At 38.4% G+C, this 20,625-nt stretch overlaps 3 protein-coding genes across 5 annotated transcripts in view; 1 reads left to right on the top strand and 2 right to left on the bottom strand.

Moving 5' to 3' along the window:
• LOC593235 (protein PAT1 homolog 1) overlaps positions 1-4,399 on the bottom strand; it is a 43,702-nt gene extending 39,303 nt beyond the window's left edge. Inside the window, exons 1-2 of the mRNA XM_030988044.1 lie at positions 4,266-4,399; positions 3,748-3,832 (exon numbers count right to left, since the gene is read on the bottom strand). Of these exons, the coding sequence (XP_030843904.1) occupies positions 3,748-3,832; positions 4,266-4,304 (124 nt within the window). The 5' untranslated portion in view covers positions 4,305-4,399. The remainder of the gene's footprint in view (positions 1-3,747; positions 3,833-4,265) is intronic.
• Positions 4,400-4,624: 225 nt separating this feature from the next.
• LOC115918725 (deformed epidermal autoregulatory factor 1 homolog) lies at positions 4,625-13,327 on the top strand. Of its 3 annotated transcripts, none has more exons than XM_030988045.1 (7): positions 4,625-5,262; positions 7,466-7,728; positions 8,275-8,392; positions 9,046-9,293; positions 11,085-11,216; positions 11,865-12,023; positions 12,807-13,327. In XM_030988045.1, the coding sequence occupies exons 1-7, from the start codon at positions 4,809-4,811 to the stop codon at positions 12,981-12,983; spliced, it is 1,551 nt and encodes a 516-aa protein (XP_030843905.1). In that variant the 5' UTR covers positions 4,625-4,808; the 3' UTR covers positions 12,984-13,327. The 3 variants fall into 3 exon arrangements, with proteins under 3 accessions (XP_030843905.1, XP_030843906.1, XP_030843907.1); XM_030988046.1 differs by having other exon boundaries at positions 4,626-5,262; positions 9,046-9,257; XM_030988047.1 differs by having other exon boundaries at positions 4,627-5,262; positions 7,466-7,671.
• Positions 13,328-16,889: 3,562 nt separating this feature from the next.
• On the bottom strand, positions 16,890-19,593 carry LOC762660. Its single transcript, XM_011663794.2, has 3 exons — positions 19,492-19,593; positions 17,751-17,820; positions 16,890-17,248 (listed from the first exon to the last, which is right to left on the bottom strand). The coding sequence occupies exons 2-3, from the start codon at positions 17,818-17,820 to the stop codon at positions 16,923-16,925; spliced, it is 396 nt and encodes a 131-aa protein (XP_011662096.1). The 5' UTR covers positions 19,492-19,593; the 3' UTR covers positions 16,890-16,922.
• Between the last annotated feature and the right edge of the window lie 1,032 nt (positions 19,594-20,625).

Genomic DNA, 20,625 nt, shown 5'->3' with positions numbered 1-20,625 from the left:
CTTTCCGCGTGAGGTGAAAACCCGAAAGCGCGGGAAAAAAGGTGGTCTACGAAGCCGTATACGGAGACGTAAGTCAAACCCTCCTTTACCGACAATACTTTTTGGAAACGTCCGATCTCTGAGTAATAAGATGGATGAACTCTATGCCTCTACCCGTCATCTTTATGAATTTCGTGAATCGTGTCTTATGTTTTTCAGAGACGTGGCTACATTCAGATATTCCCGATAATGCAGTTGAGTTACCTCACTTCGATATTATAAGAGGGGATAGGACTTCGGATAGCGGTAAATCTAAGGGTGGCGGAGTTTGTATGTACATTAACAAAAATTGGTGTAATAACTGGTCAATTAAAGAGAGGGTCTGTACACCAGATTTTGAATTTATCACTGTTGGACTTCGTCCGTACTATCTGCCGAGGTAATTCAATCAAATCTTTGTTATGGTTGTGTATATCCATCCGAAAGCAGACACATGCATTGCTAGTGAGAATATTGGTACACAAATTCACCAACTTGAAGTTATCTCACCAGATGCGCCGAAATTTATCTTGGGTGACTTCAATCAGTGTACCTTGGATACCGTCTTGCCTACGTATGATCAGTATGTAAAACAGCACACGCGCAATGACTCAATTTTGGATCTTTGTTATGGTAACATCGCAGGAGCATACAATGCAAAGGTATGTCCCAAGCTGGGTGCCTCCGATCATAACAACATTCTGTTACATGTACTTCCTAAATACAAACAAAAGTTGAAAAGAAGTAAACCATCAACACAGTGAGCCGTGAATGGCACACCGATACAGCTGAGCGGCTTCAGAGTTGTCTCGATTGCACCGATTGGAGCGTTTTCATGGACGCGGCTGATTCCCTTGAAGAGGCTGTTGACACGATCACGGATCACCGCATACATACGGTTCTGCGTTGATAGTCTGATACCAAGCAAGAAGGTGAAGATATATCCAAATAATAAGCCGTGGGTTTCTAGTGAGTTGAAGAAATTACTACAGGATAAACGGAAAGCATTTATTGATGGCAATAATTCGTCGGTTAAAGAACTACAAAGAAAAATAAATTGTCAGATTAATAAATGTAAGCACGAATATAAATGTAAGCTGAAACGAGACTTTCAACAGAACAATAGTCGCGCATCATGGCGAGCTATGGAAACGATTACAACTTATTTTAAACACGATTTGATTGCAATGATTTTCATGATCAAAATGAATGCTTGAGTAAATCCTTGTTAAGTAAAATCACAAGTAATGTTGGCATTGTAATATCAGAGCTAGATGTGAGGACCATCTTTAGAGTAAAGGTAGACAAGGCCACTGGACCTGATGGCATCTCAAATCGGGTTCTTAAGACTTGTTATCAACAATTAGCTCCTATTTTTACGAGATTATATCAGTTAACTTTGGATCTAGGTGTAATACCACAAATATGGAAAACATCTTCAATTATACCAGTTCCAAAAGGGAATAGGAAAGGCAGTAGCACAGATCTGAATGCCTTTCGCCCTGTAGCACTCACATCTAATGTCATGAAATGTTTGGAAAGGTTGATTTTGAGTCAAGCTGGCTCATTTATTGACCCCTTTCAATTTGCTTATAGACAGAATAGGGGAGTTGAGGACGCTGTTCTTGTCCTTCTTCAAGGAATATATAGTCATTTAGATATCCCTAAATCATATGTAAGATGTACCTTCATTGACTTCTCTAGTGCTTTTAATACTATTACTCCTCATCTTTTAATAAATAAACTGATAGAAATGGAGGTTGATGTTAAAATAGTGCTCTGGGTTCATAACTTTCTAACAAATAGACAACAATCAGTAAGACTTGGAAATATTAAATCACCTACTTTGGTAACCAATACAGGAGCTCCACAAGGGTGTGTCCTTTCTCCCCTGTTATTTTCACTGTATACCATTGATTGCACTAGTACCAGTCAATGTTGTTCATTTATAAAGTATGCTGATGACACTGCCATCACAGGTTTCATTAAGGGAGGAAATAGTGAGAATGAGTATTTTTGTCAAGTTAATCAGTTTGTTGAATGGTGCAATCGACACAACCTATATTTGAATGTACAAAAAACCAAAGAGATTATTATAGACTTTCGACGTGGTGACGTTAATCATATCCCTTTGTATATTCATGAACAGGCAATCAAACACGTACATGAATATAAGTATCTTGGTACCTTGATTGATGATAAGCTACGATTTAATAAGAACACCAACGCTGTACACAGTAGAGCTACATGTAATCAACGGATGTTTTTTTCTAAGGAAGCTCAAAAAATTGAACGCTGACAGGACGATCTTGCATCTTTTCTATCAGTCTATCATTCAAAGTGTTCTTCTATTCAATCTCATTTGTTTTTATGGAAATCTCACACAAGCAGACAAAACTAAACTCGAACGTCCTAGGAAAATTGCTCAACGTATTATCGGCATTGAATTACCACCCCTATCAGTTTCGTTTGAAGAATGCTTATTGACTAAAATAACTTCTATTATGAAAGACCCATCACATTCACTATTTTCTTGTTTTACTTTTAACCGCTCAGGAATCCGCCTGCGTGTACCAATTACCCGTAGAGCCAGATACAGAAATTCTTTTATTCCAAATTCCATGCACAAGTACAAGTATCACAAAATTCTCAGCTTTAAGCAAAACAATAGCGATTATGATTATTTGTTAACTTTTTCTCTACCCACCCAGTAAATAAACTAGGGATTGGGTTGGAAAGTTTTCCACCTTATCACCTTTGTGGGTCAAAACATCTGTTGTTTAGCTCTGCTGCTGATTTCGTTGTATTTTTCTGTCATGCATTATAATCTGATTGGAAATTATGCCATCTCTCCTTCTCTATCTCTCCCCTTTCCCTTTGGACCCTTACCAACTCTCCCTATATTTCTCTCTTTTATCAGTCCTTCGAGCTTGAGCTCTCTTTTCCTTTCTCTTTCTGCTCGTATTTCGATTGTGATGCTGCTCCTATTCTACTTTCATATTCACATCTATATTCATACCTGAATTTATTCATGATGTGTTTCAGAATTGTATTAAAATTCTTGCTATGTATAAGTCATATAACTGTCTTGTCATGTTTTGTGCTAAAAGCCAGAGGACCATACCTGCTCATAGACTTTTTCTTATATAGTCTTGACGCCCTTCTGGCTTTCAGCACACGACACCATGTTTTTGTCTTATGTTTTATGTACTACATGTTATACCAATGGAAAACAAATTTCTGTATTATATTATGGACAATAAAATCTTGAATCTTGAATCTTGATTCCTGATATGACCCAGCAAGCTAGATACAGATGTAAAACGACTATGGTGCAAGAACCGGAAGCTGGGACCCCTTGAAGTTAGACCTGGAAGCTTGGCAGCTGGAGACGGCTTTCTTCCAGAAGCTTTGGTAATTAAGGTATGCAAGGTCAATTTTTGTGAAAGGTATGAGTCGATTCCTCATGAAATATTACCTCTTTTGACTGCTATTAAAAAATTCACCATCTATTTTTGTTTTCATAAGAGCCTTTGTTATGATCTACACACAAAACCAGTTATCAATGAGCAGCCGAGCTCATCCCTCAGTGGCAAATCTTTGGCAGAGAAAAAAGAAGTTTTGTTTCTTTTGCTCTTTTGTAAGCTCTTTGACAGTCACTCAAATGGGAGCATCTCCTAAAATCGACCGTGTGCCTCTCTCCTGACGCATGCCATTCAGACTACTTGCCTTCTGCTCCTGTTCCAAAGGTGTCATCGTTAACAGTATCATAAAACTCTCCATCATCCTCCTCATCGGGTCCCTCATCTAGAGGCTGGAAATGAAACAATTGTAAAAGCTTGTTATGTATCGCTCTCTAGAAATCTAGACTCTATTTCTTCGAGTTTGACTCAATTTTTTACAATTTTAGGTTGAGAAATGTTCTTTTCTCTCTCTCTCTCTCTCTCTCTCTCTCTCTCTCTCTCTCTTTACCTTTCATTGGAAATATGGCCATACTGATATGCTCTAAATTCATCATCATCACCATGTATCATCATCATTGTCATCGTCTCTCTGTAGCCCCCCCCCCCCCCCCCCTTCTCGATTCTCCCCAATTTATATTGCAATTAATACTTACACAGAAAAGCATATGTCGGACACACATGCTCATTTTTATTGCAGTTTGAATATCATTTGTTCATTGTGTACTGTTTATTTCAAAAGAAATTCAATTCCACTTCACATCTCTTAACACACAAAGTACTTACAGGTAAGTCCCCGCCATAACCGAATAAATTGTCTGTCATCTTGTTGTCGTAGTGTTGGAAATCCCGAATTTATTGTAATCCATCTCATTTCTCGGAAGAAATTATTGAAACGACAAAGGTTGGCGCACTCTCATCATGGAGCCGGAGGAGTCTAACGAGTTTTTTGTAAATTATTTATTCATTCATCGTAATTTTAAAATAAATTTGATTTCTTCCCTTATATATTTGGTACTACCTTAGATTTTTTTGTATTAATTTACGGCAAAACAATGAATGAAATTACGAACATTATCGAGTAAGATGAATAATGCAATTTTTACACCCCTAAGTAAACATGGAACGATCCTCAGTAACCTTTACCGCGCATGTGTAATGAGTCTCCGAAAACGAAAGGGAGCCATATTGCGAGTGTTTTACGGAATTTCCCGACCATAGTGTTTAACAATTTTAATTCTAAAAAATCGCACTTTTGATACATTGTTTCCATTTGGATCCGAGCGTGTGTTACTGTTCTACAGTTTCCGGTCAAACATAGCCGCTTAAATGGGGGACAGTGGTGAAGAGATGGAAAACACAGAAGTTACCGAAGTGACGGTCGGCATTACCGACATCTCCGAAGGACTACCGAGTCCAAGTGCCGACGACTCTGCCTTCACGAATGATTCCGTTTCAGTATCGTCTGGTCAAATTAGTACTTCTGCAGTTACCGAGCATGTTTTTGCTGCAACACCTACTGGAATATTTACTGCTAATGGATTACCGGTTCAAGTTCAGGATGATACCCCATTGAAGTCAAGAATTATTGCCGTGGTGCAGCAGTCAGACGCAGCTGCTGCTCTTGTTGATGGTTTAAAGACACCGGCTACCCCCTGCACTCCGTCGTCGCCTTCGGGGGAGAAGCGGCACTACACATGGGACGACACCGTACACTTGGACGTCCTGCCAGTGAGATGCAGGAACACCGGTGCAGAACTTTTCAAGTCAAAATTAGGTTCTGGTAGGTTTGACTTTAAAGATTAATGGCATGCAAGTTAGTTAGGAAGTGTCAGATTTCCTAAATTGAGAACTAGATCTAATACAGTTTTTAAAACAGAAGGGGGGAGCAGGGGGGGGGGGGGGGGGGCGGGGGGTGACATGATGACTGTGATTGTGAATGATTGAATGTGATCTGATTGATTGAATGTGATGACATTTGAAAGTGGTAGTGAAACAAGGTAAAACAAGTCAATACTCAACTCAATGATAATGTCGATGAACAATCAGTAGGGGCGCTGTTCCGACAACGAGGCTCATCAGCATAAACAAGGATATCCTCAAAAACATGGATAGGTCTAAATCGCATCCTTAAAAATAAGGACCATGCGCATTTTCACGCAAGTTTTTTTTTCTTCGATGTCTGTGCCAGTGTGGGTATGGCAATGCAAATAAAGGAGGCCCCCGTTCACCGTCTAGGCGTCTACCCAAGATTCATCATTCATATCATGAAAATCTTTACGCAATGTAAGTGTGAAATGCATCAAGGAGCATATTCGCACCTTTTTTTCACGGAATCCTTGTTTCGCATCGCCAATGCACGGATCGGAAATAAGAATCATGCGCGACAAACCTTAATTTTTTAGGAGGCATCTGTTCGTGTTTACAAAGATGATCCTCATTTATGCGGTCGATCCTTATTCTCGGACCAGCACCCCTACTGACAATGAACAACTCTATCAATGTAACCAACAGTTAAAATATTAAAAAAGCATACCGTAAATGTCTCAACCCCAAAGTAAACCAAATTAAAAGAAACAAAATCAAAGAGAAAATGGTTAATTATGCTTCAAGATTATGGAAAAATTAAAAGGAAAGAGCTTCGCCTTGTCTCTGGCTGAAACAACTGATTAGACAAGATTCTAAGTTTTAAAAGTGGAGTTGAGTCTAGAGAGACGATGAGAATAGACAGATAGAGAAATAATAATTAATCTATGAATAAATTTATAAAATTAAATAACATTGAAACATAAGATTAAAGCAATATTTTTAAACAACACAAGAAGCTGCAACTGGAAGCCTGGCTGGTAAAGGTGAACAAAAAAAAATGAAATGGATGAGACGATGAGAATAAAAAATGCAGAAACAATGAACAAGAAGAATGAAGACTGAATGAGACAAAAAAAGTATTTACATAACGCCTGGTCTATTTTTCTGGGGGGGGGGGGGGGGTATTCTAAAGACGCTCCAAAAATTGTTAATGCAGAAAGTAGTACTGTACATGAGATGCTGAAAGAGGGTATGGTACTTTCAGATTCCTTGTCAATCAATTTTTAGATGAAATAAACCGAAATGATTAATGTTGTTAAAATCATTTCTGTGTCCATAGAGACCATAGCATAGTTTCAATGGCTTTCACCCCCAAAAGCATGAAAACTAACTGAATATGGTCCATCAATTATAATGACTGTGTTAACATGTACATGTACATGTTGCAGAGCTGCCAAGTAGTACGGATTGGCCGACGGAAATCAACTTAAAATACAGACGTACGTTTTTTCATGTTAAAATACGGAAAAAGAAAAGAACAAATCTTCTAGAATAGAACCTTGTGGTACGCCATGTGTAATAGAAGAAAAAATTATTATTTTAAACTTCAAATTGAGATCTATCAGAAAGATTACTTTCAACCCAAGATGACAGACAAATTTGAGTGTTGTTTTAGTTTATTAGTGGTGAGTCAACACTCCGAATACTGAGCTTGAAGACATTGCCAGGCATAGCGCCAAGTGGAGGGGCATAATCGCAAACTTAATTGTTTGTTGTTTTTTTTTAACCTGTGTATAAAATTGACGCAACCCCGACTTTGAATTTTTTCAGCGGCAAAAAAGTGCGTCTTATACACAGAGATTAACGGTACATGTGGGACGGAAATGTAATAAGTGATCAAACATTGCCGATATGCATGCATATTATTTTCACGCGGAAAAAATACTGATTTTGGGGTCAGAATACTGATTTGGGGGGATAAGAATACAGAAAATGCAAAATACAACGTGGCAGCTCTGATGTTGAGGTGTGTATGAGTATTATAACCACAAACTAACCACAATACAATTCTTCATCAGTCTGGTCCAGTATCTGTGTAATGACATGAATAGCTAATAGCACAGTATGTTCTGAGTGGCCTTATTTATTTTTTCTTGTTTGTTACCTCGCACTGACAGGTGGGAGAGGCAAATGTGTTCGATACAATGAGCAGTGGTACACACCGTCAGAGTTTGAGTCCCTCTGTGGGAGGGGGAACAGCAAAGACTGGAAGAGAAGTATCAGGTTCGGAGGTCGAACGCTTCAGTGTCTGATCGAGGAAGGCATCATACAGCCTCATGCAGCCTCCTGTACATGTGCCTCCTGCTGTGATGATGAAGGAGTGGTAAGAACGGGGATGGCTCAACAATTGCTCAGGACCTTATTTATCATATTGTCAAAGGTATCTAGGATTTATAGTCTGCAGGCACTTCACCACAATTCCTAAGGCCTTGAGCAGAGCCCAGCTCCATCAGTCTCTGGTGTAAATAGGTGATTAGGTATAGTCAGTGACCTTGCTGGGTGGTCTAATCCCTCCTGGCCAAACTAGTACAGATTGGCTTTAAATGTACAGGTTCCTTCACATGTTTCAATGAGAAATCATTTTCAAGGGAAACAAAAAATGTCTTTGTAGACAGGTGGTCACTAAAGCAGGTTTGACTATATTATGACAAAGTTGGAGTTTTTATTGCAGAGATCTTGGAAAGGGGGCCCTTTTGCCCCTCCCCCCCCCCCCCCTCTCCCGGTTTTGTAAAGGTTTCAAAATAGCCCAGTCTTTTTCTAGGGTTGAACCTGTTTTCAATACTGATTTACATGTCATGCCAATTAGTTCTACATACATTACCCTAGGTCACTACTTCATTTAAATCTACCCAAAGAAGCATCCTAATTTGTGCTGATCATTACATGTAACATTTCTTGATCGCTGTCTTGTTTCACCACCACGCAGTCAGGACCAGTCAGACTCTTTGTTCCTTACAAAAGAAGGAAACGGGATGAAAGAGAAAGCATGCCATCTACGCCTACATTGTGTTCCTTCAAGAAGAAAATGCCCAAACTTAGAGATGGTGAGCCCCTTATAATGATAGTCATTGCTTGTTTATTATTTTGTTTTGGATCAGGCCAACTTGGAATAAACTAAACTGAACTGAATAGCGTTCATTCTGTTAGGAGTGCAGACGAAACACTTATTATTTATAGTGTTTCATGTGCACTACTAACAGAATGAATGCTACAGTATATATTCAGAATTTCAGATATATATTGAACAATAAATTGGATGGTAATAATTATTACAGAAGCATTTTGTTAGGTTTACCTTCTTCTAAACCTACATGAACATATTTGTGAAAATGCTATTTCATTAGATATGAGGATTGAGGAGCTCTGTATCTGATTTTTTTTTTCTGCTGCTGGCGTTTTAATATATTAAATTCTTATTTATTCTGCCCCTTGTTCTCTTATTCTCTCTCACTCTGTCGCTCTGTCTCCCTTATCTCTTTCTGTCTCCCTCTCTCTATCTCTCTTTCTCTGCACCTCTCTCTCTCTCTTTCTCTCTCTCTCTCTCTCTCTGCCCCATCTCATTATCTCTCACTCTCTCACTCTGTCTCTCTCTCTCTGCCCCATCTCATTATCTCTCACTCTCTCACTCTCTCTCTCTCTCTCTCTCTTTCTCTTATCTCCATCTCATTCTCTTCTCTATTTCTACTACACCATACAGTTGCTGCCTTGACAGAAGACGGGCGCTCCATGTCCCTCGAAAGCCAGAACGGACTCGGCATGGGCGACTCCGCCCTGACCTTGGCTTCGATGACCCCTACCCTTGCCCCCATGACCCCTAACCTGACCCCTCTGACCCCTCTACCCCCAATGACCCCTAGTACTCCCAAAGCACCTGACTTGGAGATGCAGCAGTGGTGGCATCTGGAGGAGGTGAGAAGCACTGAATTCCTGTTTGGTCTACAACCAGTACGTCTACTACCCAATGGCTCGAATTCACACAGGAGGATAATTTAGCTTAATCCACGTACGGTTTAAACCCTCATTTACATAACCCATGGTTTAAAAATTAGCATGAAATAAGCGAACCTTGCCTTGCGCGGGTCTAACATTGGACATCAGACTGTTTCGTGCTCATTTTGCACTAATTTTAAACCATGGGTTAAATTTAAACCTCCTTTGTGAATTCAGGCCACTTAGTCTATTCCCATATGGTCTAGACACCCAGCCCATCAAATATCCACATGGTCTAATAATCATTCTGTCTACTTATCATTTGGTTTAATGACTATCTTGGCTGATAATCATTTGGTCTAATCTCCAATAAATCTATTTCCCATTTGGTCTATTAGTATTGCTCATTTACATGTAGTCTAATTTCCAGTCTATTCTATGGTCTAGACACTTAGCCCATCTACTTTCAACATGGTCTAATAATCATTCTGTCTATTTAAATTATTTAGTCTAATGACCATCTAGGCTGATAGCCATTTGATCTAATCTCCAATAAGTCTATTTCCCATTTGGTCTATTGCTCATTTACATGTTGTCTAATTTCCAGTCAGTCTACTTCCCAGTTTGTCTCATGCCTATCTTGTCTACTATCTATAAGGTCTGATGATCATTTGATGATTATAAGTATTTATGATTAAAGGATTATTAGACCGTATGGATAGTGGACAGGCTGGATGCAGTCCGTATGGGAATATACAAACCATTTGTAGACCAAACAGCAATAAACCCGAAAATCCAATTACCATTCTCCTATTATTTAAACATACCGGTTCATGTATGAGCAAGGCTCCACACTTACTTTCTTTGGTGAGCATAATGAAAGGTCAAAACCTACTGGATTATTTGTGAAATTCTGTGTTGCTGTTTGGTGTTGGGTGATCAGGGGAGTCCACAAGGGGTCTAAAGGTACCGTGTCCCATGTGTAGGCCAAAGAATTGAAAGGTCAAATTCCATATGCATTTGGAAGATATTACTAAATAGAAGATAAAAATTATACAGTAATTATTATTAGTTAGATAGATATTGGTTTTAAAATTGTTTAGAAAGGTTGCTTGCAATACCTGTACATGAAGATTGCTCCAGAAAGCATGTAAGAACCCCAGAGATTTCTCAATGTCAGACGCAAACAACTTTGTGCTTCATGCACCTTAATTCATACTCCTTTCAAGGATCTAGGGTACATATATACTGATGGCACTGAGAGATGGTCTGTTCACATATGGTCACTTTCCTTCCCCATCCAGATGGCATCTTAGCTGATTCAGCAAGCACAGACTTTAAAGCAGATGATAGAATTCATACATGCCAACTGTTCAGATTAAAGAGGAACATTCCTCTTTTTGGGAGAAGATAATTATCATTTTAATGCAGGTGTTCCTCTTCCTGTACAAATTTGTCTGTAGTATCGAATAGGAGAGTTAGGATTGTTCCTCTTTTTTTTTTAAATAGCATAATTTGTACAGATTTCTGATTTTCAAATGTTGGCATGTATGAGAATTTAAGTTGGACTTAACTATGGCAGGCCACTCATGCCACTGTTTGCCTCTCATTTCCTGGCATTGGTCTCTCAAGGGACTTACAATTCATGCTCATTATTGAAGGACAAAATATTATCAAAAAATCATAATGGTGAGAGCAAACAGTGTTATGAACGGCCTGCGGTAGTTAAGTCCAACTTAAAATTGATGTTAGTCTCTGTGAAACACTCCCCAGTTCACATATGGTTACTTTCCTTCCCCCAATCAGATGGCGTCTCAGCTGATTCAGCAAGCACAGACTTTAAAGCAGATGATAGACCAAGCCAAGCATCAGTCTCAGAGCAGCAAAGAAGCTGCTCTTACCCAAGCCAAGATCCAGTATGAGACGGAGAAGAAACAGGTAATGACATGAGACTATAGGCTTTACAACTTAATAAAGATTAAAGATCATTTACACGTAACACGTTTGGTTAGTTATCAAAACTTTTCGTCAGATTTATTTGATTTTAGATAATACATAGGTAGGTAAAACTAACACTAAGCTACTGTGAATAATGTTCCTCTATAAGTGATTTTTTTCTTCTTCTTTTAAAAAACATTATTTTGTGTTGCTCTTTGCTCATTGTTGATCTCCCTCTGGCCACTTTTATATGTGCATTTTCACATCCCATTGATTTCTTGTATTCTTTATTGTATTGTTTTTGTTTGCTTGTGTTTGTATATTTTCATATCTTTTACATGTGCTTTATATGGGCGAATACAGTAGAAATGAAATGATAAATAATGATAAATGATTACTGTATTAACATTCAACTATCCCATGTTATGACATGGGATGGAAAGCTTTACAAGTTAAATTTAAAGGTCATGTACAATTTTGGTAAGCTCTCACACACTTTTTTTCAAATTCCTTTGATTTTAGAAGCTGCTGTGAGGATTTTTCCTCTACACGTGATTTTTATATCTTTTACATGTGCTTTATTATGGCGAATGTAGTAGAAATGATATGATAAATGATCACCATCATTTATGTTTTGACTATCAACAGTTGCTGGCAGACTCCAGGATGGAAGCTCAGCTGCAGTTATCAAGAGCTCTGATGGAGGCGAAGGCCGAGAAGGATAACGCAGTAGCACAGGCCTTAGCTCAAGCACAGGCAGAGAAGATTGATGCAGTAGCGGAAGCAAAGTCATCTCAACTCATCAAGGTTAGTGGCCTTATTCATGTCTGTATTGCCGTATCAGGACAATTAACCCTTGGATGATCACCCCCTGGAAAACACCCCTCAAGGACAATTACCCCCCCCCCCCCCCCAGAAAGTTACCCCTCCCCTCCCCTAGTCATTACCAAGTTTTTGCACGCCAACGCAAATGCTGACTACGGGATATTTAGATGAGCTCGCCACCCAATACTAGCTCGACTCCCGACGCTAATACAGCTAAAGACCATCATAGGTTTGGACGCTACGTGGAAATTTTCGCTCTAAGTGCAAACCCCCCCCCGTTAAGATTAGCATTGTAAAAGGCCACGTTGCTGGTTGCGACTACTTGCTACTAAAGGGTTCAGGGAATTTGTGGCCGAGGGTGATTGTCCAGGGGGTAATTGTCCTATAACCCTGCATTGCAAGAGCATAACTCTCTCTTTCTCTCAGGTGTTCTGCTGCCAAGGGCAGGTCCACACAACCGAGCCAGTCTTCTTTAGTTCTTTGTCCATCCCTCTCTATCTTAAGCCTTCTTTTTCATTATGTCATATGATCTGTTACCTATCAAGTCTGACACCATCCCAATACATGGTCTTCCTGTTCCCTGTTCACTTCTAACCAGGTGGGTTGCATAAGTACCTGGCAGGAATTAATTCCTTGAGATGTTAGAGCACCATAATGGCAGCCAAGCTAAAGCCACGGTAATAATTACTGAGCACCAGGAGTGTAAAATAATGGAAGACATGAATGCTATAAAAGAACCCGCTATTATTATCATTATTTCTGCAGGCGTGCGCCAACTGTGGCAGAGAAGCAACCAGTGAGTGCACAGGTTGTCACAGGGTAAGCTACTGCAGCGGGTTCTGTCAGCGCAAGGACTGGACCTCGCATCAGCACAGCTGTGGCCACAACCAAGGCCTGCCCCAGGGGATACAAAGCATGACAGATCCAGAACATGATGCTTAGACCAGGTCCTGCAGTGGCATGTAGCCCTAGAACTGATTCAGAGAGGTGAATGCAATATGATAACCTCTCAAGAAGATGGAAAGACAATGCATTAATTTAAGGACGCCAATATTTAGGCTGTTTGCTGATTTCATCTCCCGACACCTCATTTTAGGCTTCTATTGGTTACCCAAATGAAAAGTTAACTACAGTTATATACATGTAGTTATAAAGCTCTGGTGTGGTCATCATCTTGATTTTAAGTATACCAAAACTGATAATTTTGATAGCATATGAAATAAAATGTTTTGTACCTGCCCATAAATGTGTGTGTATTCCCTCCCCCATCTCCCCCATTCTCCCCCATCTCCCCCATTCTCCCCCATTCTCCCCCATTCCCCCCCCCCCCCCTCTCTCTCTCTCTCTCTCTCTCTCTCTCTCTCCCTCTTTTCCCCTCTCTCTCTCTTTTTCATTTTCTTTCTCTCTCTATCTGTCTATCTATCTCCACAGTCTTTTTTTATAGTATTTGCATATATCTTCTGTTTTCTTTTTCTTTTGTGTGTTTTTATCTTCATCTTTATTTTACATGTGCCCGCCTATTTTTGGATTTGCTACATTTTTCTTTCCCTTAACCCAAGACATAGTTGTATATATATATTGTCCCAATCAGGGCATCATGCAATTGTTAATATAATTGTAGCAATCATCCTTTTGCAAATTGTTGATATTTAATGTGCTTTGAACTTGTGTTATGCTGTTGCATAATACTTTTGGCCAAATCGTTCCTTAATTAGGATGACTTCCTTCAGTGTTGTACACAGAAAATTGTATTTTTAGCTGTTTGCAGACACATGGCATGGATTTTTCTCAAAAATATCTTGAAATATACAAATGATGCAAGGGAAAACAAGTTCTTAGTACAGTCTATCTGCACTTGAGTTGAGGCTGCAGGTAAATAAACAGCCTCAACAAGAGCGGATAGAACCTGTAATGAACAAATGAAAACATGCATCATTTGCTTTATGCAAGGAAACTCTTAGATCTTCTTAATTGATGAAAAAGGAATTCATGTAAAGATTGTTTTGTGTCATTATCGCTGAAAAATAAACTTCAAGTTTAATATGCTTACTTTTAATGGCACACTTACAATGTACCTCTACATGTGTTGATGCCCATTGCTACACACACAAAGTATATATATGCATTGATCTCTATACACACTGTTGTGTATTGTGTACTTGTAAGTCATTGCATAGTGCTGGACACTATGTGATAGTTTTAATATAAAGTGAAACTCATGTGACCACAGTTGACCAATCCTTTGATTAGGATTTAGGAATGAGTTGTATGATATTTAATAATGCCCCAAATACAGATTATTCACTAAGTTATATTGAGCAGATAAATATGATTTCATTTCTTGATATTTGGATTGTTACTTGATGTTTTGGAACTAGCATATTATATGTGTAGCAATTAAGGCTGAAATGCATACCGGTAAATTCAAAGTCTTTATTTTATTTTGCAGGGCTGTGGGTAAATTAGTCACAGCAGATTATTTTGGGCAGCGAGATTACAATAAAAACAAACATCCTGTACATGATTATTTACAAATGGAGAATTTTTAAGATGGTAGCGTTTCCCAAATTCATATTTATATAAGCCTTGTACAGAGAGATACCTACATGTATACAAAGTTTCTCACCAATATCCATATCTGCCAATTTATTAATTTATGTCAAAATTAAAATATAAATTACCCCAAAAAGTAAGATTACTTGAAAAAAAATTAGTGAAGGGGACAATGACGGTTTCGAACTTGGCTTAAACGGTCCAGTTTGGAATAGTCCAAGTAATTTCTTTGATACTCTTATTGACCAATGGGTCCATGTACATTTATATCACTTGTGTAAAGAAGCTGAAATATGTCACAGATTCTGTAAATACAGTCATATTCCAATGTATGTACTATTTGTTGAGCACCGATTGAATTCAATAGCTCAGATGAGTGGCACGAAGAGTCGCATCCAGAATGCAAAAGGCAAAATTGTTTGTATTTTTTGTGAATTACCTTCTTTAACCTAGCCAAGATTGTAGAGGTGCAATGTATTTCACCTGCTTCATGTCCTTATGAGGTGCTTCTACCTCAAGGCCTTAAACTTTTGATATTCCACTAAAATATATTTTGCTTTCTGGACACATCCTAATAATTATATCAATTTATAGAGTAGCTGAAATAATTAGATCAATTTATATAGTGCAGCTACTTATAGATAATTATAGATAAACTCTACTGGCTGTGATGAAAACAAAACTCCTACATGTAACAGTGCTACTTTACAGACACACAACTTTAAATATTCAAAAGCTCCTGAAAACAAGCGCGTCATCAAAACAACTTTGAAGACAGCATCAGATAAGCTTTTCTTATGTCTAGTGGTAGTTTATTCCAAAGTTTTGGAGCAGCACAACTAAAAGCGCAATCTCCTAGAGTTACTTCTGTTTGTTTGTAAGGTAGCTTTAGGAGTAGCTTGTCCTGTGTACTTGGTAAGTTATATGGTGCCTATGGATGTGATTGAAAAGATAATTGATGTCTCTTTGTGTCACTTTATGTTGCTAACCCTGATGCTCTCATGGCTCTCAGCAGACAATACACTTTCACATTATGGTCAGATACAGTCAAACCTGTCTATAGCGACCGAGCAAGGTAAACACAAAAAGTGGTCTTTTTTAGACAGGTGGTCTTTGTAGACAGGTTCCTTTAGTACATGTTTCAATCAGAAACCATTTTAAAGGGAAACAAAACATGTGGTCTTTGTGGACAGGTGGTCACCAAAGCAGGTTTGACTGTACTACCATACACTCTTCTTCAAGCACAGTAAACAAGTTGAAACGGCAAGATGTACATTAGTTAAATTTATTGTGCCAATATTACAAAAAAAACGATATGAAATCTGTGTGATGTACCCTTAAGATCTTATATTAAGACATATATTGGACATTGTGTGTTGGTTGATGCTATGTAATTATTTTTGTAATAAAGCCAAAATGTGCTATACATGTATATTATTATAACGAGTGCAAATAAATTATTACATGGTAATGATGTAAATAAACTTGATGCAACACTTTGAGTTGACACATGAATTCACTGAACTATAGTTTGTTTACTTTTGGGGTTTTAATTACTGTTTTTATAATATTATTAGTTTGTTCCTAATTGGTTGGTTGTCTTGAATTGATATACATAAGTGAACGTGTGAATGGAAGACGGATGTGGTTGATAACAGGAAACTGTCACAATCATATAAAAACAACATTAAAGGCACTATGACAGTATGTCCCATTTGCAGGCCCAACACACTTTACAATGTACATGTATGTATGTTGTTACCAAAGAAGAAGAAAAAGGCAGTCAGTCACTCAATAGTGTCTGACAGTGAAGTCTAGAAGGTAAAAGGGTTTCCTTGCATAATTTGAATACGAGGACACTGCTGTTTAAATTTCACAGATAGGAACATATTCACAATTCCTACAAAGATCTACAGAATTTGATGTTGGCTGCAAAAGGGACATAGCATCTTTAACATTCAGCAAGATTACAGTATGTGCTAATTTTTCGCATTATGCTTCTAGTTTAATGTGCTCAAGGCATTTCGATGTAATAATTTCAGACATGACACATCTAATCTATGAAGTCGCGTATTTGAAATGAAGTAATGGACCAACATATGAAACACTGCAGAAGATATCTAGTACTTTATTGGCTCATTGAGTGAATGATTAATTGATAGATTCATTCTTTAATTTAATGGTTAATTGATTCATTGATTAATAAAGTGATTTATTGATTGATTGATGGCCTATATGTCAGAATCATGGAATCCAAGAATGATATTAAATGATGAAATTAAAACCGTGACGATGATTTTACAAAACATAAAGTCAAATGTTAAGATTTTAGAGTCCTGTCGACGCCTCGGCCATCCCATCATAAACCGGCATCTCGTCCTCAATTACTACGCCCACATCGGACGGTGGATCGATCTCATCATCAATGTCAACTTTGTCGAGCTCCGACAAGGACTTCGCCCCGATGAGCGTTGGCTCGGAAAGGATGAAGTCGGGCAGATCTTGCGCGAAGGTTTCCCCGTTGGTGCGAACTTCTGCCAAGTACTCTCGGAAACCCAGGTCGTGGATTAAGAAGCCGATGCCCACAAAGAAGACACATATCCCGACCGTACCCGCAACGCCGGCGGAGAGGTCGACCCAACTGAAGGTCTGATCTGAGTTTGGAAGACGAAAATATTATTTTAGATAGTGGTGTATTCTTCTTCTTCTTCTTCTTCTTCTTCTTCTTCATCTTCTTCTTCTTCTTCTTCTTCTTCTTCTTCTTCTTCTTCTTCTTCTTCTTCTTCCTCTTCTCTTCCTCTTCCTCTTCCTCTTCTTCTTCTTCTTCTTCTTCTTCTTCTTCTTCTTCTTCTTCTTCTTCTTCTTCCTCTTCACCTTCCTCTTCCTCTTCCTCTTCATCTTCCTCTTCCTCTTCCTCTTCTTCTTCCTCTTCCTCTTCCTCTTCCTCTTCCTCTTCCTCTTCTTCTTCTTCTTCTTCTTCTTCTTCTTCTCTTCTTCTTCTTCTTCTTCTTCCTTCCTTCTTCTTCTTCTTCTTCTTCTTCTTCTTTCTTCTTCTTCTTCTTCTTCTTCTTTTTTACAGTCGCATGATTTTTTTTCTTCCTCAGCTGTTTATAAAAAGTCACTAGTCACTCATGGTCACTTTGGCTGATCACATACCTGATAATCCTGCTTGTACACTCGATGCTGTCGCTAATAACAATAATGTAATAATGTGTAGCGATGCCATCTGTAAAAGGAAGGAATTAAAGTTAGTTTAAATGTTCAAAATCATCATTTTATTAATATTTCTCCACCAGCTTTCCCTTTCTTAGTATTGTTTATTTATTTATATATATAATTTTTTGTATTATTATTATTATTATATTATATTATATATATATATATATATATATATATATATATATTTTTTTTTTTTTTTTTTTTTTTGGGGGGGGGGGGGGGGGTTAGGGTTGGGGTTAGGGATGGGCGAAATCGCTCAATACCCATCCACTTTGATACCTAAGTGATACCTACACTTGTAGAACGGAAGTGAAGAAACATTCCCTCTTTTTTAGTTCATGCCCCGCTTTTGTTTTCTAATTCGCCTCCCCCCCCCCTAAAACTGCGCTCTCATTAACTAAGTACTAAATCCGCCTTTGTCCCACCTTCAACGTGAAATCCTAACAATTAACTGCCCCCCCCCCCTCCTCTCTCTCTCTCTCTCTCTCTCTCTCTTTCTCTCGTTCTCCTTCCCAGAGTTGGTTCTTGCCCGCAGTTACATAACGGAGGGCTTCGTATATGGCCAACAAATACCATAAAACCTGAGTTTTGTTTTATGAGTAAAAACAAACACATGTCCTTCGACTCTAAATTGCATGTCTACGAGGAATTGTTACTACAAACAAATGGCATTGACCACAGGCTTACTATAGCAGATTAGCCAAAGCACACAGTTAGTATAGGTTGATACTGAAATGAATAAAATAATACCATTTTATTAAAGCCCCCCCCCCCCAACAAAAAATAGATAAATAAATAAATGCGATAAGAGTAGGCTATAACTGTGCCAAAATTAAACACATGGGTTTCTATTGAAGCTACGTGATATTAACAAAGGCAAAAACTGAAAAATTATAAACGAGTGATATTTGACCTCATGAGCGCTCAGTCAATGTATTGTTGATGCCAAGATGTTTCAAAATTTGTCTTGAATAAAATACGTATCATTTGTGCTTCATAGAATCCCACTGCCTCCACCCCCCCCCCCCCCCCATCCCCGAAAAGAGTACGACAACCAATATTAAAATATTAAATTTGTTTCAGTAGCACTTGACTGTAAGGCATTATTTTCTATCGATGGCTTCCGTCGAATCTCTTTTCATACATTGCGTACACATATCAATATAATTCTGTAGTCATTATTTCATATCATCAGAACAAAATCTAAAGTTATTTACTCATCCTCAGCAAGCTTCTTATACCGTCACATATTTTCTTTTAAGTGTGTAAGTCTTTGCTCTCTTGCTTTTCTTGTGCCTGGGTTGTTTACCTATGGGTCTTTTAATGAATATTTTGTTGTTGTTAAAAGCAACAGCCAATTACAGAATGTATGAAACAATAACGGTTATCAATTGCCGTTAGAGGCAGTAATGACCAAGTCAATACATGTCATACTAAAACACAAATGTTAAATATTCAAAAGGGCCGATGTTGATGTTTGATATAAACTTGCTGGATCCAACACTATATGAACCCATAATCACGGTGTTTTAAAGTGTGAATATATCATTTAAAAAATGTGTTTTACTTCTAAGCCTTTTTAATTATTATTCAGCATTTGAAATTATGGAGTGTACTACAGATATGTACAAAATAATATAGAAAATATATACCAATCAATATGGTCTCAAATACTTACATTGATTCAACGAAAAAACTGATAATACACAGATAACGATCCAGCGGAGGGCTTGTGTAAGTGGTGTCGGATTCACAAAAAGATTACTGAACCATCTCCTTGGAAGATCGCGAATATTTGCCCGGCTCCCTTCAATCTGATAAGCACTTTATGGGAGCAATAATGTCGTTGCCTGACCACTCTGTCATCGTATAGTATCCCATCATTGGCGGTATGGGATGCGACCGGCCCTAGCTTGCCTCACCCCCCCCCCCCCACCACCACCCTCTCTCTCTCTCTCCCTCTCTCTATTTATCTCTTTCTCTCTATCTCCCCATCTCTATCATTCTCTCTCTCTCTCTCTCTCTCTCTCTCTCTCTATCTCTCTTTTTCTATCTCTTTTTTTTCTCTTTTATTTCTTTGAAACCAACTCCCCCTCTCTCAGGTTCTCCTTTATCGTCTGCCGTATGCCCCCATATGAGGTTTATTAAAACAGAAAGAAAGAGGAGTGAGGGAGAGAGAGCGAGAGAGAGAGAGAGAGAGAGAGATAGAGAGAGAGAAAAAAAACTTTCCCCGGAGCGGTTCTGAAAGAACTTTAGGGGTGGGGATTGGGCGCTCTCGCATTCATTATATTCATATTCTCGTTAAAGTTATTTCTGTGAAGTTGTATTGCATTCACTCAATCATCTCCAAACTTATGTCATGTTATCATTAGTTTGCTATAATTGGAATTGAGTATTTTGATAAATGCAACCCCCCCCCCCCTCCCTTCCCTCATGAAATCAGCCATTGTTCCTCCCATAAACTTGGATATCGTAATTGCTATCATCTAGGGATGCAACTAATATGTTTTGCTGGTAAAATAGAAATGTTTCGGGCTGTAAGCCTACTAAGTGTGGTACATCGGTAGAGTTAGCGGGAAGGGGTAGGAGTGGTAGCCCACTGGTATATGAAGCGCCAAATGTACATTTTTTCATCGTGCCTTCTTTATTCCAAAAATAATGGACAAACAAAAATCATGACACCATTTAATCAATTTGTCATTTTCATACCATCACTAGGTTTACGTTCTTATTTTCTTTGTCACAGACGTAAGGTAATCACAAGCAAACTAGACGGCTCATATTACATTATAAGGCAGATATCGTACACTCG

This window comes from Strongylocentrotus purpuratus, unplaced genomic scaffold (genome assembly GCF_000002235.5).
Source record: "Strongylocentrotus purpuratus isolate Spur 01 unplaced genomic scaffold, Spur_5.0 spur5_scaffold_17, whole genome shotgun sequence".
NCBI lineage: Eukaryota > Metazoa > Echinodermata > Echinoidea > Camarodonta > Strongylocentrotidae > Strongylocentrotus > Strongylocentrotus purpuratus.
Note: the sequence above shows the minus strand (reverse complement) of the source record. Positions and strands in the feature narration are given on the sequence as shown.